This window comes from Ovis aries, chromosome 18, assembly GCF_016772045.2.
Source record: "Ovis aries strain OAR_USU_Benz2616 breed Rambouillet chromosome 18, ARS-UI_Ramb_v3.0, whole genome shotgun sequence".
In the NCBI taxonomy this organism is placed as follows: domain Eukaryota; kingdom Metazoa; phylum Chordata; class Mammalia; order Artiodactyla; family Bovidae; genus Ovis; species Ovis aries.
The window spans coordinates 41,780,980-41,796,865 of NC_056071.1; the positions used below are offsets into that span (position 1 = coordinate 41,780,980).

Here is a 15,886-nt window from a genome sequence, read left to right on the forward strand (position 1 = left end):
CCCTTTAAAATTAAGACATCCACATTAAACCAATATTGATGCTACTCTTAAAACTTTTCTAAGCAGCAAAATACTACTAACTATAGACAGGGATGACCCTGAAGCAGAGGGTAATGGCCATGTGAAGAGGGACCTTGCCAGCCTGCTGACACCGGGTTTCATATCCTATTCTTTATTTGAAATATAATTATACCTGAGTTATTGATTTTATCTCATACTATAGATGGAATTGATTCAGATGATAGGCATGAAAGTGAGAAATAGAGTGAATAACCTGTTTTGTTTACCTCTGTAATGGCAAACAACTAATCTGACTAGTTGTTTCCCCCCCCACCAAATTGGCTGTTATTTTTAATTGAATTGACTGGATGCTTTGTGTCATGTAGACATAGCCTCATTTTAATCTCACCAGGAAATTGGAACATGTGTCGAAGGCTCTGTTTTTGCCAAACAAAACTGGCCAGTTCTTAGATCGCCGCTGCTTAATAGCATCAGATGTTTAGCCTCCAGATACTCCTTTTCCCTGCCACGGTGCTCAAACCTCCTTTAGTATTTTAGCAAGTATATTGAGATAGGAACCTACTTTAAAAAACATAATCCCTTTCAGTGAGAAAGCAAAGGATGTGTGTCAGTGACAAATGAATAGCACTGAGTGTTTTGGAAGACTATGAAAGGATCCAGTCTAACTCTGATCTTCCGAATGTCAGGAGATAGCCCAGACTATGTGAGACATCTGTGGCATCAGAATCTGCAACTAATCTAACAGCTCCATAAACAGAACTCTTGGAGGAAAGAACTGCCCTTCCTCTTAGTCATTCTAATGTGTGTGATGTGAGGGAAAGAGCTTTGGGCTTGGAGGTAGAACTGGATTTCCTAAGTCTTATTTGAGCAGTTGTTAGATGCTGGCTAAAGATAAATAAGATGTCTCCCTGCTGTAGAGAAAATCAGTCTCTTTGGGAGTTGGATAATTCTACTAGGGTGATGAGGCTTCCCAGATGGTGCTAGTGGGTAAAGAATCCACCTGATAATGCAGGAGACACAGTAGACGTGGGTTTGATCCCTGGGTCAGGAAGATCCCCTGGAGAAGGAAATGGCAACCCACTCCAGTATTCTTGCGTGGAGAATCCCACGGACAGAGGAGCTTAGCAAAATACGGTGCAGAGGGTGCAGAGAGTCAGACACAACTCAGCACGCATGCGTGCACACACGCACACACACACGCACACACACACGCACACACGCACGCACACACACACACACCCAACGGGATGATACAGTGTCATCAATGTTTTATTAATACTGTGGGAAGTGGTGTATTTAATCCTGGCTTTACCACTAGCTGGCCGTGGTCTTACCCAGCCACTTAACCTCTCTGTGCCAGGTTGTCCTCACCTGAAAAGTGAGAGTTTAGACTACAAGGGGTCATCTCTGTGCCATTAATCCTTTCTTCTGCTCTCATTCAGTCTTGATTGTCACTGGTTCCCACAGAAGATATCTCCTGTCTCTCTTTGTGTCCCACTGATCTGACAGTGGCATTTTAGGGTTTGAGAAGATGGTTTACACAGCTCCCTGTGATTATATTCTGGACCATGGCTCTTAGGTTGAATAGAAAAAACCTAATTAGGCCCTTCTCTTCCTGGATAAGTTCAAAAGAGGCAGTCCTAATCCTCATGAATCATCCTTAGGAGACACCTGGCTTGAGGTGAGGACATGTTGAAAGGAGATGCTCCCCAAACTTCTACAAAGGAAACTTCTCCATTTTTGCCCTTTTGGGTCAAAGTAAGCTTCCACTGTATTACACTGGAAGATTGAAAGTTTGGCTCTTGCAAGGCTTGAGAAGGCTTGACCGTTTTGTCAAAGATCAGGAGTCCAGTTCTCTTAGACGTTGTTTTGTTTTCTGTCCCCTAGATGCTTCCAGGGAGATATAACAGAGCAAAGGTGACCTCTTGGGAAGTGACTTATGAATTCTTTTTGTCATTCCACTCCCCATTCATCTCCAAATGGTAGGATTCTATCATTGGAACAAATCATTCAAAAACAAGGAATGATTTTTAAGAAGTTATAGGCTGCCTCAATACAAATATGTTAATTTCAGAAATGCTGTCCAATTTATCTTTTCATTAATGTCCTTGTATCAAGTAGAAAATCTTTATTTTTAGTGGAAGGCAAGGCAGTGTAGTAATTGAATCCGACGATCTGAGTTTGAATCCTAGCTTCATCATTTACTAAGGTCAGGCATGTTGGCTAACTTCACTAAGCCTCAATTTCCTTGTATGTAAAATGTGGATAATAACATAATTACTTCAAATGCTACTTGTAAAAATTAAAAGAGACAATGCAACCCATTTAGTATATAATAAATGTGAGCTATTATTATTGTCTTGACCAGAATCTTGTCTATTATGTAATTTGCTTTTATGTGGTACAGTACAATGTGACTTCTGAATCGAATTTTTGAATTGTTTTCAGAACCCACTTATTTTCACCCAGTTGTTTTCAGAGGAGGAGGTTGGGTACTTCTCATAGTTTCTGATCAGTGGGGCTGTGAAAAGGAATCAGGAAGCATGGAATCAAATTTCATACACACACACATATTCCCATAATGATACATACACATATTTATATACATATATTCAATATATACATATAAAATTCCAAAAAAGTTCAGTATTTTAAGAGACTGAAATTATCGCTGAGATTTAAGGCCATGTATTTTTCTACCTGAATTTTACATGCTTCTTCCACTTTTCTGTATTTAAAAATTACATCATTAGTTTAATGTTCGCCACATACCTTGTTCCCAATGAGGAACTCACAGCCTTTGTAAATATCACTAATCTTTAAAACTTCTTTTCCTACACAAGCAGTACTTGTGCAACCCACTTGATTAAACATAAATAAAACAAAACGCAAGATGCGAGGATGATGGAACATATAAAATGCACTTGGATTGCAAGAATTTGAAACAAATTTATTCTCAATTTGAGTGATATCTTTCCGTTGGGAGTCCATGATGATTTACACCATTCATCAAACTGAAAATGCAGTCCTCTATTTGAAAAGTAGGCTAACATTTCAGGAGCTGCAGATAATATGCAGTATTCTTCTTTTCTCCCCGCTTTCTTCTTTTCTTTCCATCTCAGGAGTTGTAATAGAAACTAGATCTATTGCAATAAAGCTTTAATACAGAGTTTTGCAAAAAAAAAAAAGGATTACAATTTATGAAGCTTCAGCCTGTAAACATTTATCCATAATATATTGACTTTTCCTATTTGTTCTAATACAATAGGCACTGGGATTGAGAAGAGAATAATCCTTTATTAATTAGCAAATTATTGACGTCCATGGGAGCATAAGTGGTGATTTTACTTGTTTTTTATATAGGAACTCTTTTTTCCTCTTGTTCCATTACAGTTTTCATTCCTGTTCAGCTATTTAATAACTGTGCTGATTTAATCTCAGTAACTACTGAATCCAAAAACATAAAGGCAACATCTCAGAAAGTCAACATGGCCTGATTTTATACATAAATGCAGTGCATCTTGATTAAATGACAGACATATGGAAGTGCCTGAAATAAGGGAAAGCTAGCTTGTGATCTTAATTCAGACCTTTTATTTGTTCATGTATAATGTGGTAGTTAAAGATCTTAGACTTATGTTAAACATGAAGGAAAAGTGATCTTAAATTTGGTTATGTGTTGCTTTGTATTAGATGTCTTATTAACGAAATCTCCATCACATATACTTACTAACCTTTTTTTCTTTTTCCTGCAGTCCCTGGATGGCTTTGTATTTGCACTAAATCAAGAAGGAAAATTTTTGTACATCTCTGAAACAGTCTCCATCTACCTAGGCCTCTCACAAGTAAGTAAAACCATTTTAGATTCTTGACAGCAATTGTGAAGGCTCCTTCAGCCTCATGCCTGTCCTCCTTCTTCAACATATATTATATTTGGAGTGAATTATCCAGTTTATTTTTTAGTGGCTCTCCCTGACTCTGCTCACCACGTCATTGAGAAAGCTGCGTGTCAGTTCAGAACATTTGGCATCAACTTGTGCTCAAAACTTGATTCCCCCGTCCCTACCCCCTAAGGATCATTATTAATTTATTGAGAACAAACGAAGTTTCTTCCCTTGGTTGTTTTGAACTTTGAAACCTCTGTGCTCAGTAGGAAAGGGACACACTAATAGTGCTTCCCTTGTGTCCTATTACTGGATGTTTATGGAGGACCCTGCACTGTCCTGGGAGCTGACACAATGACAGGGAGTCAAGAAATGCTGAAAGAGACCATTAAAATGTGTTGTGGGGAGGAACGGTTCCTGCAAGTAGGTATTTTGCTGCCTTTGCAAATGCTTCCTTATGCAGAAACACGATTTCATAAAATAAGATAATCTTTTGTTATTTGCCATTTAATTACCCACACGTGTCTGTCAGAGGTGAAAAGGGGAAAAAAAAAAAAAAGAGGGAGGCACATGGGGGCAGGGAATGAAAGCCCTAGACATTCGTTCTTGATAGTCCCCCTGGAACACAAAAATTTGACTTTTGTTCAATTCCCAGACACAGGCTGCCACTACAGAATGCCAAAATACCCTGAAGAAAAGTTTGCAGTTCTACTAATTATCCAGATGTTTTCTCCATTCAAATGCTGAACATCTGGGTATCCGTGCCCATACAGGTGATTGGCTGAGGCTGACCCTTTTCATCTGGTGGTTTGGCACAAGAAAAACGCAGTTCCGTGGGAGGGATTTTGTATGTATGTGATGATCTGCCAACTTGGATAATCTACTTCTCATCCAGTTGCTCCTTTGAGCTAAAGATGGAGATGAGATCTGCCTCTCTCCTCTTAGGCAAGACTCACCCCAGACTCATTGCTTCTGAAAGTTGGCACTGCTGTAAGGAGGCAGCACATGGCTGGAACATTTTGGCTGTTAGTGAGTTTGCTGGGTAATAGCTAAATCAAGAAAGACATTGGGAAATAATAAAGAGAGATAGTTGGCATTTGAGGAGGGTTGGGGGAGGAGGAGAAACACTGCCAAATTTAATTATTTACTTTTGAGAATCCAAGCCCGGGGTGGGGTGGCGGGCATTAACTCTTGCTTGAAGAATGTGCAAGCTATTGGCTGTAGTGTATCTAGCAATTCTGTTTTATGTGGACTTGAGCAAACCAAATGATAGAAACTGGGCTATTGTCAATTCAATATTAGTATTCTTGTGTCTCGTGGAAATCTCTGGTTTTCTAATGGCTTTTAATAGACTTGAAGCCTTGTCTTAATCTGTTTGAGACCTAGTGTTGGGAATCACCAATGTTGGAATTGGTGCGCCACCATGCTAACACTGTATAGACCTGGGAAAGCCACTGTTTATTGTTCTGCAATGCCTGGATTCATATATTTTGTGCAGGCTATCCAACAAAGTTTAATAAGCCAGTGAAGAAGAAGGATGAATAATTAGTTTAAGCAGGTAAATGCTAATTAGGGAACTCCTGAAAAGCATCCATTATATACTAGCTCAAAACATGTTTTACAGCCCTGGTTAGTGGTGTAATCCAAATTCTGTCAAGGCAACTGCATTTTCTGTAATTGAGATGTGTATGTTTGCTTTGCATAACAGATGGCTCTGTATGCTTAGACTGATAGCTAGGAAAATAATAATTGCATTATTCTGGCCAAAAGAATATTAGCTCTTGGGTTTTGGCCATTTCAGTCAGTCCTCCTGCCAGCACAGCATATGCACATATATGGATTGGATTTTCAAGGAAATTGATGCATCTGGAATAGTGTGGCCATCTGAAATATCATCTGTTCAAGAAAAATTTGGCTTTAACCCTGTGTTGGTTTCTCCTTAAAAGCAAGAGATTCCACTGCTTCTCTACTATCACATTAAGTCAATCTTTTCCTATAATCTGAGGCAAATCGTTGAGGTTTCCATAGGAATAAAACAGCTATGCAGGCACGGTTTGGTAGCTGGCAACTTCTGTACAGTTCTTCCCCAGCTCTGCGTGGAATGCGTTATAAAGTAAGTGTGCATCAATAGTCAGTGTCTCGGCTCACCCGGGGGCAGATGCTGGCCACCGTGGGCTGTGGCCCTGTGTGGAGCTTGTGTTTTGTGTCACCGCAAAGAGTCCAGTGTGCAGCTAGACAAACGTGGTGTTGCCAGAAGTCTTCATTCGAGGGCATTATGAAATGATGAAGGGTAGATCACTCCTAAGTGATTTTTGCATATACCAATGCACATATTTGGAGTTCAAAACAACTTTAGAACTCCAGAAGTTAGTTCTGGGTTAACATGGAAATAATCTGATAAGAGGGTAGTGTGTTTTTAAATGCCCAAAGAATAAGGGGGAAACTCTATGCTAAAACTTCGAGAAAGGTTTTCCAATCCAATTAATGTTCTCAGTCCTAAAAGCGTAATTGGGTTTCCTGAGACATAACCCTTCCCAAGTTTCTTCCATGCCCTTTTTCAGTTGTGGAGTGTGGAGTGCTCACTGGCGACATCCAGTGTAAAGTGTATTAAAAGTTATTCAATTAAGTACATCCTTAATCTTTTAAACACACACACCCTTAATTAAATGCATACCACTCTGTTCATATCCTACAACTTTGACTCCGTGATTTTTCCATCAAATTCTTGACAGTGATAAGGAATCTATATAGTTATGTTCCCTCCTTTCCTTTTTAAGCAGTATTATTAAATCAAGACAGTGTGTATCATCAGATATGTACCCAGTGAAACTGCTGAGGAATATTGTGAACATGTCAGTTTGTTAGAGCATAGCTGTGTCTGCATTTATAACTCTCAAGATGTATCTTCCTCAGTTTTATTTTCTTTGAACATGTAAATAAATATGGTGGCTTTAAAACGGCTTATGTTCTCAAGAAAGAATTAGGATTCTTTTTTGGCTCATGAGAGAACTAAGCAGAGAAACTTCTAGCAAGCTCAGTTGTGTGGCATGAATATAGAGACAGCCAGAGCAGGTTTGTCTCCACTCCATCGAGGGTAACTCCAGGTGTCCAGGATGTGTGTTTGCCACTTACTGCCTTTAGGGTGTTTTCATATCATCTTGATGATGGGAATGAAGTGATCTATGCTATGATGATGTCCAAACATCTTCAGCAGACCTTTGACTTTGCCAGAGATAATCATTTAATTTAACTAAGATATGGTTTCAGGTTGTAGAAAATGCATTGTTGACTTGCATCAGTAGGTGTAAAGATTCCCAGGTACTCACTACGCAGTTTGGCTTGCATGGAGATTAAATGACTTCTTATGTCTGGTGATGGTGTCTGGAGCTGCTAAAGACAATTCTGCTCCCTACGTAAAATGGAACAGGCAAAAGTGAAAGCAAAGAAATAAAACAGAGTCATTTCCCTAATACTGAAAATATAGCAATGATGGGTAGCCCACTTTTATGGAACCTCTTCCAACATGTAAGGGGCTTAATCACCAAAGAATCCAAAAGAGACTTTATATGATAAATAAAAGCATTTCTACTTCAATATAGGAGTGGAAATTAAAGTTTAGAGAAATATTTATTTGTTGACTTAAACCCTCTTCTTTCCAAAAAAGAAATAGCTTACACAAACATATACAATAAAAAGTAATGGCAAAATAGAACTAGGGTCTAGGGAAAAGAAAGAAAAACATAAGTAATCTGTTACTGCATAGTACGAGAACAGAATAAAGGTTTATAAGAAGGGATATAAATGATCTGATAAAGTATCAAATTTACCTATGAGCTTCCGGGCAACCAAAGCAAGAAGGGAAATATAGCCAATTATAGCCAACAATCACAAATAAGGAAGTATCACTTCTTAAAGAAAAGGAAGTCTTTTGGTGACTGAAATATTAAAATAAACCTCAAAAACAATTTCTGTGGGAGCTAATATGTGGATTATGACATATCAGTTTGCTTCCACTGGAATCCACATTCAGAACAAGGCTATAATGACCCATAAAACTAAGGCGAGCACACGTATTACAAATCCCATAGCGAAGCAGAAGATACTACTCCCCTCAGATCATTTTGAGAATGGTGTTCTGACATCCAGTACTTACAATGGCATTGACTAGCTTGATGTTTTATGTGCTTTTAAATCAGCTTTTCTTAATCCATATTCAAATACTGCATTTTCTTTTAAATGCTGATGAGAAAGTCAAAATTTTATTTGCCAGAGGCAGAGGACTTGGGTCTCAGTTAACCAGAGGGTAAAAGCGGACCCTTCTGAAAACATTTTATCTTGAAAATGGGTTAAAAGATGATGATTCTGATGCACCTATTCTAGAAAAATGTTTTCAAGTTAACAGAATTCTGTTTAAAGCATAATGGGTCCTAGAGCAGACGGAAGTTAACAGATTTTTCCACTGTGATATCATAAGGAAATATACTATAACCAGCTAAGCCCTCTCTTAAAATATACTCTTATCACCTGCCCATGGCCTCCAATGCCTAGCTTGCAGATGAGTCATTTTTTTTCTTCTCACCACATCCCCATTCTGGTAGAAGATACCTCCGTGCCGTTGCAAGCTAGCTAGAAGGAAGCTGCAAACAAGGTTATGCATTGGCTTGGTTCAAGGCAGCTTGCTGAAAGAGGTAGGGTGGCTGCAGCAGTAAGAGCTAATGGAGGTGAAAGTAAAAAGGTATAGATGGTCATTTAAAGTTTTGCCTTTTTTTTAAAGCCATGCAGATATCTTTACCATAAACTCCTTTCCCCATCCTGTTGTTCATCTCCATATTTTAGGTTTCTCTGCATTTGTTATATAGAATGGCAAATAAAATTACAGCTCTAGCACACAAGTACAAGGTCAAATAAATGACAGAGCTCAGTCTATTTGTGAAGCTGTTCTGAAAGGGAACCATGGTGCCAAATGTGGTTTATTTGAATAATAAAGAAGAATTAGATTCCCCTGATAACTTGGCTGAGGGCCAATAAATCACTGGAGGTTAAAGATGCTTTGCAACCGCCATGTCTTTCTTTTGCTTTTCCAAAGTGCAACTCTCCCATTCTGTGTTTTTCAATGCAAATCAACTTGAGGTTAGTATGTGGTTAATATTCTTACTTCCATGCTTATAAAAGATATATATATACACCTACACATATATTTCTTTAGCAGAGTGAAAAAAAGACATTAGCTTACACATTATTACTCTTGTTAGGCATCATCATGTCCTAAATATAGTCTATAAAGGCAAAACAGGTGTTCTTTCAACACAGCAGAGGCCTTATAATAATGGAGCCAAGTGTTAGCTTTTTCAATCTGTGTGTGAAATTGATGCAACACTAGGACAACCAGTGTTCCTTCAATCAACAAATACAACTCTCCAAATATTGCTCGGTGCCCTCTTTTAAAGTCAGTCGAGTAAAATAATAATAATAATAAAGTCAAGTAGGCATATCTTAATTTTTTTAAAAAAGATACATAATTTTCTACAGCTTGTGTTTTGTCATTTTTGTTGGGTTTTAACCTTAGTAAGTCTGCATTTTTCTCCTGTACTAATCGTAAAAAGTTCATCACTTCTTGTGCAACAAAGAAAAATGCCCTTTTGAATGTGGAAGCTCAGAGGGTTTAGAGACTATTGAGAAAATATAAGTATCAAAATAATTCAGAAACAGGACAAGGCGCAGTGGCACATTATCAATTTACAACATTTAAATTGATAAATGCTTGGTAGTGAAGGCCTACAAGGGCACTTTGAAAAGCAAATAGCGACCTGGTGAAGAAATTGATTTTCCCCCCCGAAAATGACTGCATGATGCATCATTTGACTGCATGCTGTCCGAGTGCTTGACAGAGATAATCTCAGCAATCCCACGGGCGACCTTATCGTTCTCACCAGGGCAACTTTGTCTACGTTCTGACTTTGTGCATGTCAAGGTTCCTCCCGGCAGGATCCTTGGGGGGAAAAGTTCCTCTGTTCGATCCAGATATTGAACTGCTCACTCTTCCCCATTTTCCTCTCCCGCCCCCCTGCACCCTCCCAAATAGGCAAACACGCCTCTTTATTTCATCCATAATTATGAATGAGCCAGGCGGAAGACCACAGCAGCTCTGCGCACCAGATCTTTGTGGAAACCCTTATTACCATTTAGTTCACAGAGTTCTAGGTGATAACCTGTATTAGCAGGGATCATATTATCAGAAAGGGTAGAAAAATTCCCTCCTGTTCTTCTATAGTATATGGCAGTTCTTAGCAAAATGGAAAAAGCCAGCCAGTTTCTTTCAGCCTTGTACTTGCAAGGAATTTTTTTTTTTTCCTCTCCCCTACAATCTTTACACAGAAAGCTTCTGAAACTGTTTGACTCCATACCATTTAGTTTCTGATGTTGTTCCCTCACCATCCAGTAATTCTAAGTATTTCTCTTGTAACTTTAAAATGATGTAATATTGACATAAGGCCCCAAGAGTACGTCACTGTGGGCTCTTGGGCTTTGAACTGGCATGGCAGCGCCTGTGGAAGAAATCTGATAGAACCCACGAGGCTTCCTCAGGACCAGTGGTGTTTGGAAAATATTTTTCTGCCGAGAGGGATAACTGATGATTTCTTTATGTTTAAAATATTTCTATTGGTATATATGGATGTGGATGTGTGCGCCTTTCTGTTTATTATCAGTTATCTTCCTGCCACTGCAGCTTGTCCCTAATCATCACGGTTCTGCTTTCTTGAAAGCAGCAAAAACCCTGTCCAGGGTTCGCACCCTGAAGCTCCAGTCCCTACCGGCTCTGACACCCTCAGTTCACCCGATTCCACCCCTTTTACCTCCTTCTTTCATCCACAACATTAATTCTGAGCGAACAAGACGTGCTTCCTTGCTTTTGACAAGATTTGCTGCAGTCTCATGCGACAAAAACCCAACACTCATTCCAGATTCAGAAAGTAGGATTTATAACAGCATTTTAATTTAATGTTGGATGTCGAACATATAAAGAGATCACAGTAGTACTAGAGCTGAAAATTGATGCCTTTTTTATTAGTGTCCTCTCAGAAGTGGGTGAGACGCTGTTTGTGCAATGGAGCACAGAGCAGCACAGTCAGATGAATGAGGATATGCTATCTGCAAGGAATCATATTTCAAGCCACTGTCGGCCTCTATTGATGTGCGCAGAGTTGAAAGGTTATGCTAGTAAATGCCATCCGAATTTCCAGCATTAGAAATCGGTGGAATAATCTGCTGGCTGTCACTTTATGCTCAGCCTAAATGCACTGCATGGGAATGTTTTACTTATTTTAACTCCAAATTAATTCCTTATTACTGGTGCATGGCTTTCTCTCTTCCATGCTTTCATCAGTTCCCAAATGGGACTGATTTTTAACCGGCCTTCAGAGTAAACCAAAATCCCCGAAAGAAAATGAAATTTGCATCATCATACATGAGAATTATCTTCTTTTTACTTATGCCTTTGAACATGTTTTTTACCAGGCATTGAGGGTAAAACACAGATTGTCACTATGCAAAAAGGGCTTTTCTAGTTAGGCTGAATCACAGAATCACAAGACAATAAAAGATAGACTCGCTGTTTTCAAATGTATAATTTGAAGACCTTTTACGTTGCTTCTTAATTTCTGGAGTTAGTATGATCAAGAGAAAAAAAAGAAAGTGTAGCATCTTCATTTTATGGGATCAAGAAATCTAAAGTCAGGAAAAAAAATACTTTTTGAGACACTAGCTTGCTTTCTTTGTGTGGATAAATTGGGGTTTTTTTTTTCATATTTATTTTTAAAGTAGAGCACTAAACAAAAGTAAAATGGAGAAGAAAATTTAGTCATCATTCTAAGTCCGTAATTTATTCATCTTTAAATAATGAAACGGTGTTTTTCTGAATTAATCCATGTATTATTCATGCAGGCATTGGCAATGTAATGTCCCCAGTTTTCTGGAGAGCAGTGTACATTTCTTTGCCTGACAAGCAGTATTTTCTATATGGTATTAATTTAATGGCTTATTTTATTATGCAAAGTTGGAAAGTAAAGATAATTTCTGTCTATAATGTGGTGCTTATACAGGCAATATATGCAAAATAATGCCTCTAAACCTAAGCCTTCCTCAGTTAGCCTGGTCCCTAGGAGAGTGATGAGTGAGGGCAAACTGCTCATATGAAGAATTAGAAATAACTTGACCTCCTGGGAAGAAGGTCATAAAATCGTTAAATTCGTGCGAAATCCAAACTTCATTTCTACACACACACATTCAATCTATATTGGGTTTTAGCTCTTACATAAGAAGGCATGGTTTTCATAACAAGAGTAACATGGCAACAATTTCAGTGATCATTTCACTTGGAATATAATAAGGAAATCAATTAGGATTTTGCATGAGTTCTAGAACCAGGCTGATAACCTGAAAACCGGTGCTGACTTAAGACAACAAATGCCATGTGGCTTTTTATCCTTTTTACTCCCTCTGCCCCCTTTGGATGACAGTCCAGAGACGTAATCTCTTTCCTAAAGAGTCATTTTTAAAGAGACTGATAGCAGTTGTTCCAATGATTCAGAGCATCTTTAGATGTGTATTCATATAAATAGATGTCTGTTCACATGCCTTTATATGTAGATAAATGTATAAAATTGGTTTCTTTCTGATTTGGTTTTTATGCCTACTGTACTTTTATCTACAGATATAAATAACTTCCAAAATGATTCACTGAAAGAGCAAACCAGGTTTTCCTTTGGGTATCTCCTCCCCCTTTCAGCCTCCTATAACTGCAAACTTAACCACATTCAATAATAAGACAAAAACTTCCTCTGATGCTGTTAATTTTTAATGTACTGGCAGATTAAATCTATTACTTTCAATATCTATGCAGACTTTTTTTGAAAGCAAAAGAATGTACGCACAAAGAAGTTTTCCCTGGGAAAGAAAAAAGTGGCTTGAGATTGGCAGTTTTTAGGGCAAGGCAGGGCCCCTGGAGGGGCTTCCCTGGTAGCTCAGCTGGTAAAGAATCCGCCTGCAATGCAGGAAACCCTGGTTCAATTCCTGGGTGGGAAAGACCCCCTGGAGAAGGGATTGGCTACCCACTCCAGTATTCTTGGGCTTGCCTGGTGGCTCAGTCAGTAAAAAACCCACCTGCAATGTGGAAGACCTGAGTTCAGTCCCTGGGTTGGGAAGATCACCTGAAGGAGGGCATGGCAACCCACTCCAGTATTCCTGCCTGGAGAATCCCATGGACAGAGGCGCCTGGTGGGCTGCAGCCCATGGGTCCCAAAGGGTTGGACACAACTTAGCAAATAAACAACAACAGGCCCTTGGCAGAGGTGACAGAGATCACCTATGTGCCAAGTGTAGCATTTTGGTAGACCTCAGAAGTTTGTCAGTAACAGCATTTGGATATCAGGTAAAGAATCATATATTGCATTTAGCTTTTTTCCTAGGTTTTATAGAAGCAAGTTTTGTATCAAGCACTTGCCTTCCTTTTGGTCTCTGTCCCCAATAGGAACCTTACTTTTAACCACAGGTAATCCCTTTTATAATGCTTTGCCAAGAAAACAATAGAAAATCACCTCCCGATGAGGAAAAAGCTAAGGCTTTAAGAAGCAGATACATAAGGGATGGTTTCACAAGTTTTAGTATAATTCTATAGTCTGTCTTGACTTTCAGATGTTTGTTACTATTGTACTTTATTAGCTGCTTAGGTCTGATTAACTGAAGCCCCTAATTGTTAAGCTTGATACTCTTAGGAGCTTAAAATTGCATAAAATGTGCTCGGCTATATATAGCAGGGATAGCGAGGAATGTTTCCAGAAAGCCAGCATTGTAGGATTAGTTAGGATCTGGTCCTTTCCTATGAAATGTCCAGGTTGGCTTTGTCTTAAGAAATGTTGAGGCTAGCCAAATCACAAAATGACTATATAAAGATTACTTGTATTACAAAGTGTTCCTTTAAGTGGTGAGTTCCACTCTTGCTTTTAAGTATCTATGAAGAAAACCATTGTCTACTTGATGAGTCAAAGTAGAGGGGGCAGTGAAGGAAGGGGGTGCTGCTGCTGAAGGAAGGGGCTGCTGCTGCTGCTAAGTCACTTCAGTCGTGTCCGACTCTGTGTGACCACATAGATGGCAGCCCACCAGGCTCCCCTATCCCTGGGATTCTCCAGGCAAGAATACTGGAGTGGCTTGCCATTTCCTTCTCCAATGCATGAAAGTGAAAAGTGAAAGGGAAGTCACTCAGTCATGTCCGACTCTTCGCGACCCCATGGGCTGCAGCCCACCAGGCTCCTCGGTCCATGGGATTTCCCAGGCAAGAGTACTGGAGTGGGAGAGAGGCACAAAAAGTGTTCAGAGGTATTCTGTTGTCAAATCAATCAGAAATGACTGTGTGGAACATGAGATTCTATTGGCAGACATCTTTTTAGGGGCAAGCAGAGCTCACTGTTCCTGGAAGCATGGGGATCTCCTTGCCTCAGTTGCCAACTGTAAGGGGAATGTCTTTTGCAACCTGGTCATGCTGTTCATTCTAGTTGTCCAGGGTCATGTCAAAGCACTTGCAGTGGAAGTTAGGCATGCCTTTGATGTTCTGTCTGCATATCTGTGTCGGAAAGATCTCCTGGAGATGGAAATGGCAACCCATTCCAGTATGTTTGCCTGGAAAATCCTATGGACAGAGGAACGTGGTAGGCTACAGTCCATGGGGTGGCAAAGAGTCAGACAAGACTGAGCGACTTCACTTTCACTTTCACACGTTCCCTTAGGACAGAAGATGCAAATTTGAGGAAAATAAGAGGTGAGAGTGGGAACCGATTCCTTGAAATGATAAAAAGAAAAAAACATAATTTTTCCAGTTCGTTGATTAGAATTGACATCCCAGAGTTTGCGAAGAGCAAGAAAGGACTGTGCTGTTTCACTACCTCTCCAAACCTTTTCAGCTGAGCAGACAAGTAAATCATACATTGACTGGGACTCATTCAGCTCTTTAGTAAAAAACCCTGCAACTTTGGATGTTAACATACATCGAAATTAGAAGAGTTGAACGGAAGATATTTCTAAAATGTCACAACTGCTCCATGACACTAGATGATATGTTTATCCATTCATTATCGCTGAGAACACCTGGGGCGGTGCTCAGGAAATCAGATAGTGCCTTTTAAAATAATTATAAAAGAGGCATAGATTAGCAAGCTGAGGGGAAAATAGACAATCCTGAATCATGATGTTACTAATTTTGATCTGTTTAGGGGCATAAGCTTCCAAGTCACAACAGTGTAATAACTGACTGCAACTGTCAGCAGCTCTGAGAAGGAATGCCAAGCAGGACTGTTTCTGAAAAGCAAACGTTCTCCTGGAGGTGAAATCCCAGCATTCGCTTTCTGTTTATAACATTAAGACACGCCATTGGTCGTGTTTGCCATTGTTGGTTTCTGGCTTGCGTGCTAAGTCGCTTCAATCATATCTGACTGTTTGTGGCCATATGGACTGTAGCCCACCAGGCTCCTCTGACCACAGGGATTCTCCAGGCAGGAATAGTGGAGTGTGGTTTGCCACCCCCTTCTCCAGGAAACTTCCGCAGTTAGGGATCAAACCCGGGTCTCCCACATGACAGGTGGATTCTTTACCTCTGAGCCACCAAGGAAGCCCTGGTTCCTGGTGTGGCCTGCCTTTTATCTATTAGACATTTCTGCCTTTGGAGAAGTAGGAGAAGGCCCTCTGGACTAAGGTCCTGGAAACCTGGTTCTGGTCTTGTCTCTGCTTCTGACCAGGCAAGCGACCTTCGAAAAGCCTGGATCTTAATTTTCCTTAAGTGTGAAGCAGAGGGGCAATTTCTCAGGCTCCTTCTTCTTTTAAAAAAAAAAAAAAAAAAGTACTCTCTGAAATTCATTCAGCACTGGGCGTTTTATCCTCAGCACAAGGGTAGGGGGTGGGGGAGGGGAGCCCAGCAGAAGAAGCAGGCTATTTTA

The 15,886-nt window shown here is 39.7% G+C and overlaps 1 protein-coding gene across 9 annotated transcripts in view; it reads left to right on the forward strand.

Moving 5' to 3' along the window:
* Nucleotides 1–15,886, forward strand: part of NPAS3 (neuronal PAS domain protein 3) — a 966,851-nt gene that overhangs the window by 699,059 nt on the left and 251,906 nt on the right. For all 9 annotated transcript variants that reach the window (XM_060401793.1, XM_060401794.1, XM_060401796.1 and 6 more), the window contains one exon: nt 3,777–3,866. In XM_060401793.1, coding sequence (XP_060257776.1) covers nt 3,777–3,866 — 90 coding nt within the window. The remainder of the gene's footprint in view (nt 1–3,776; nt 3,867–15,886) is intronic.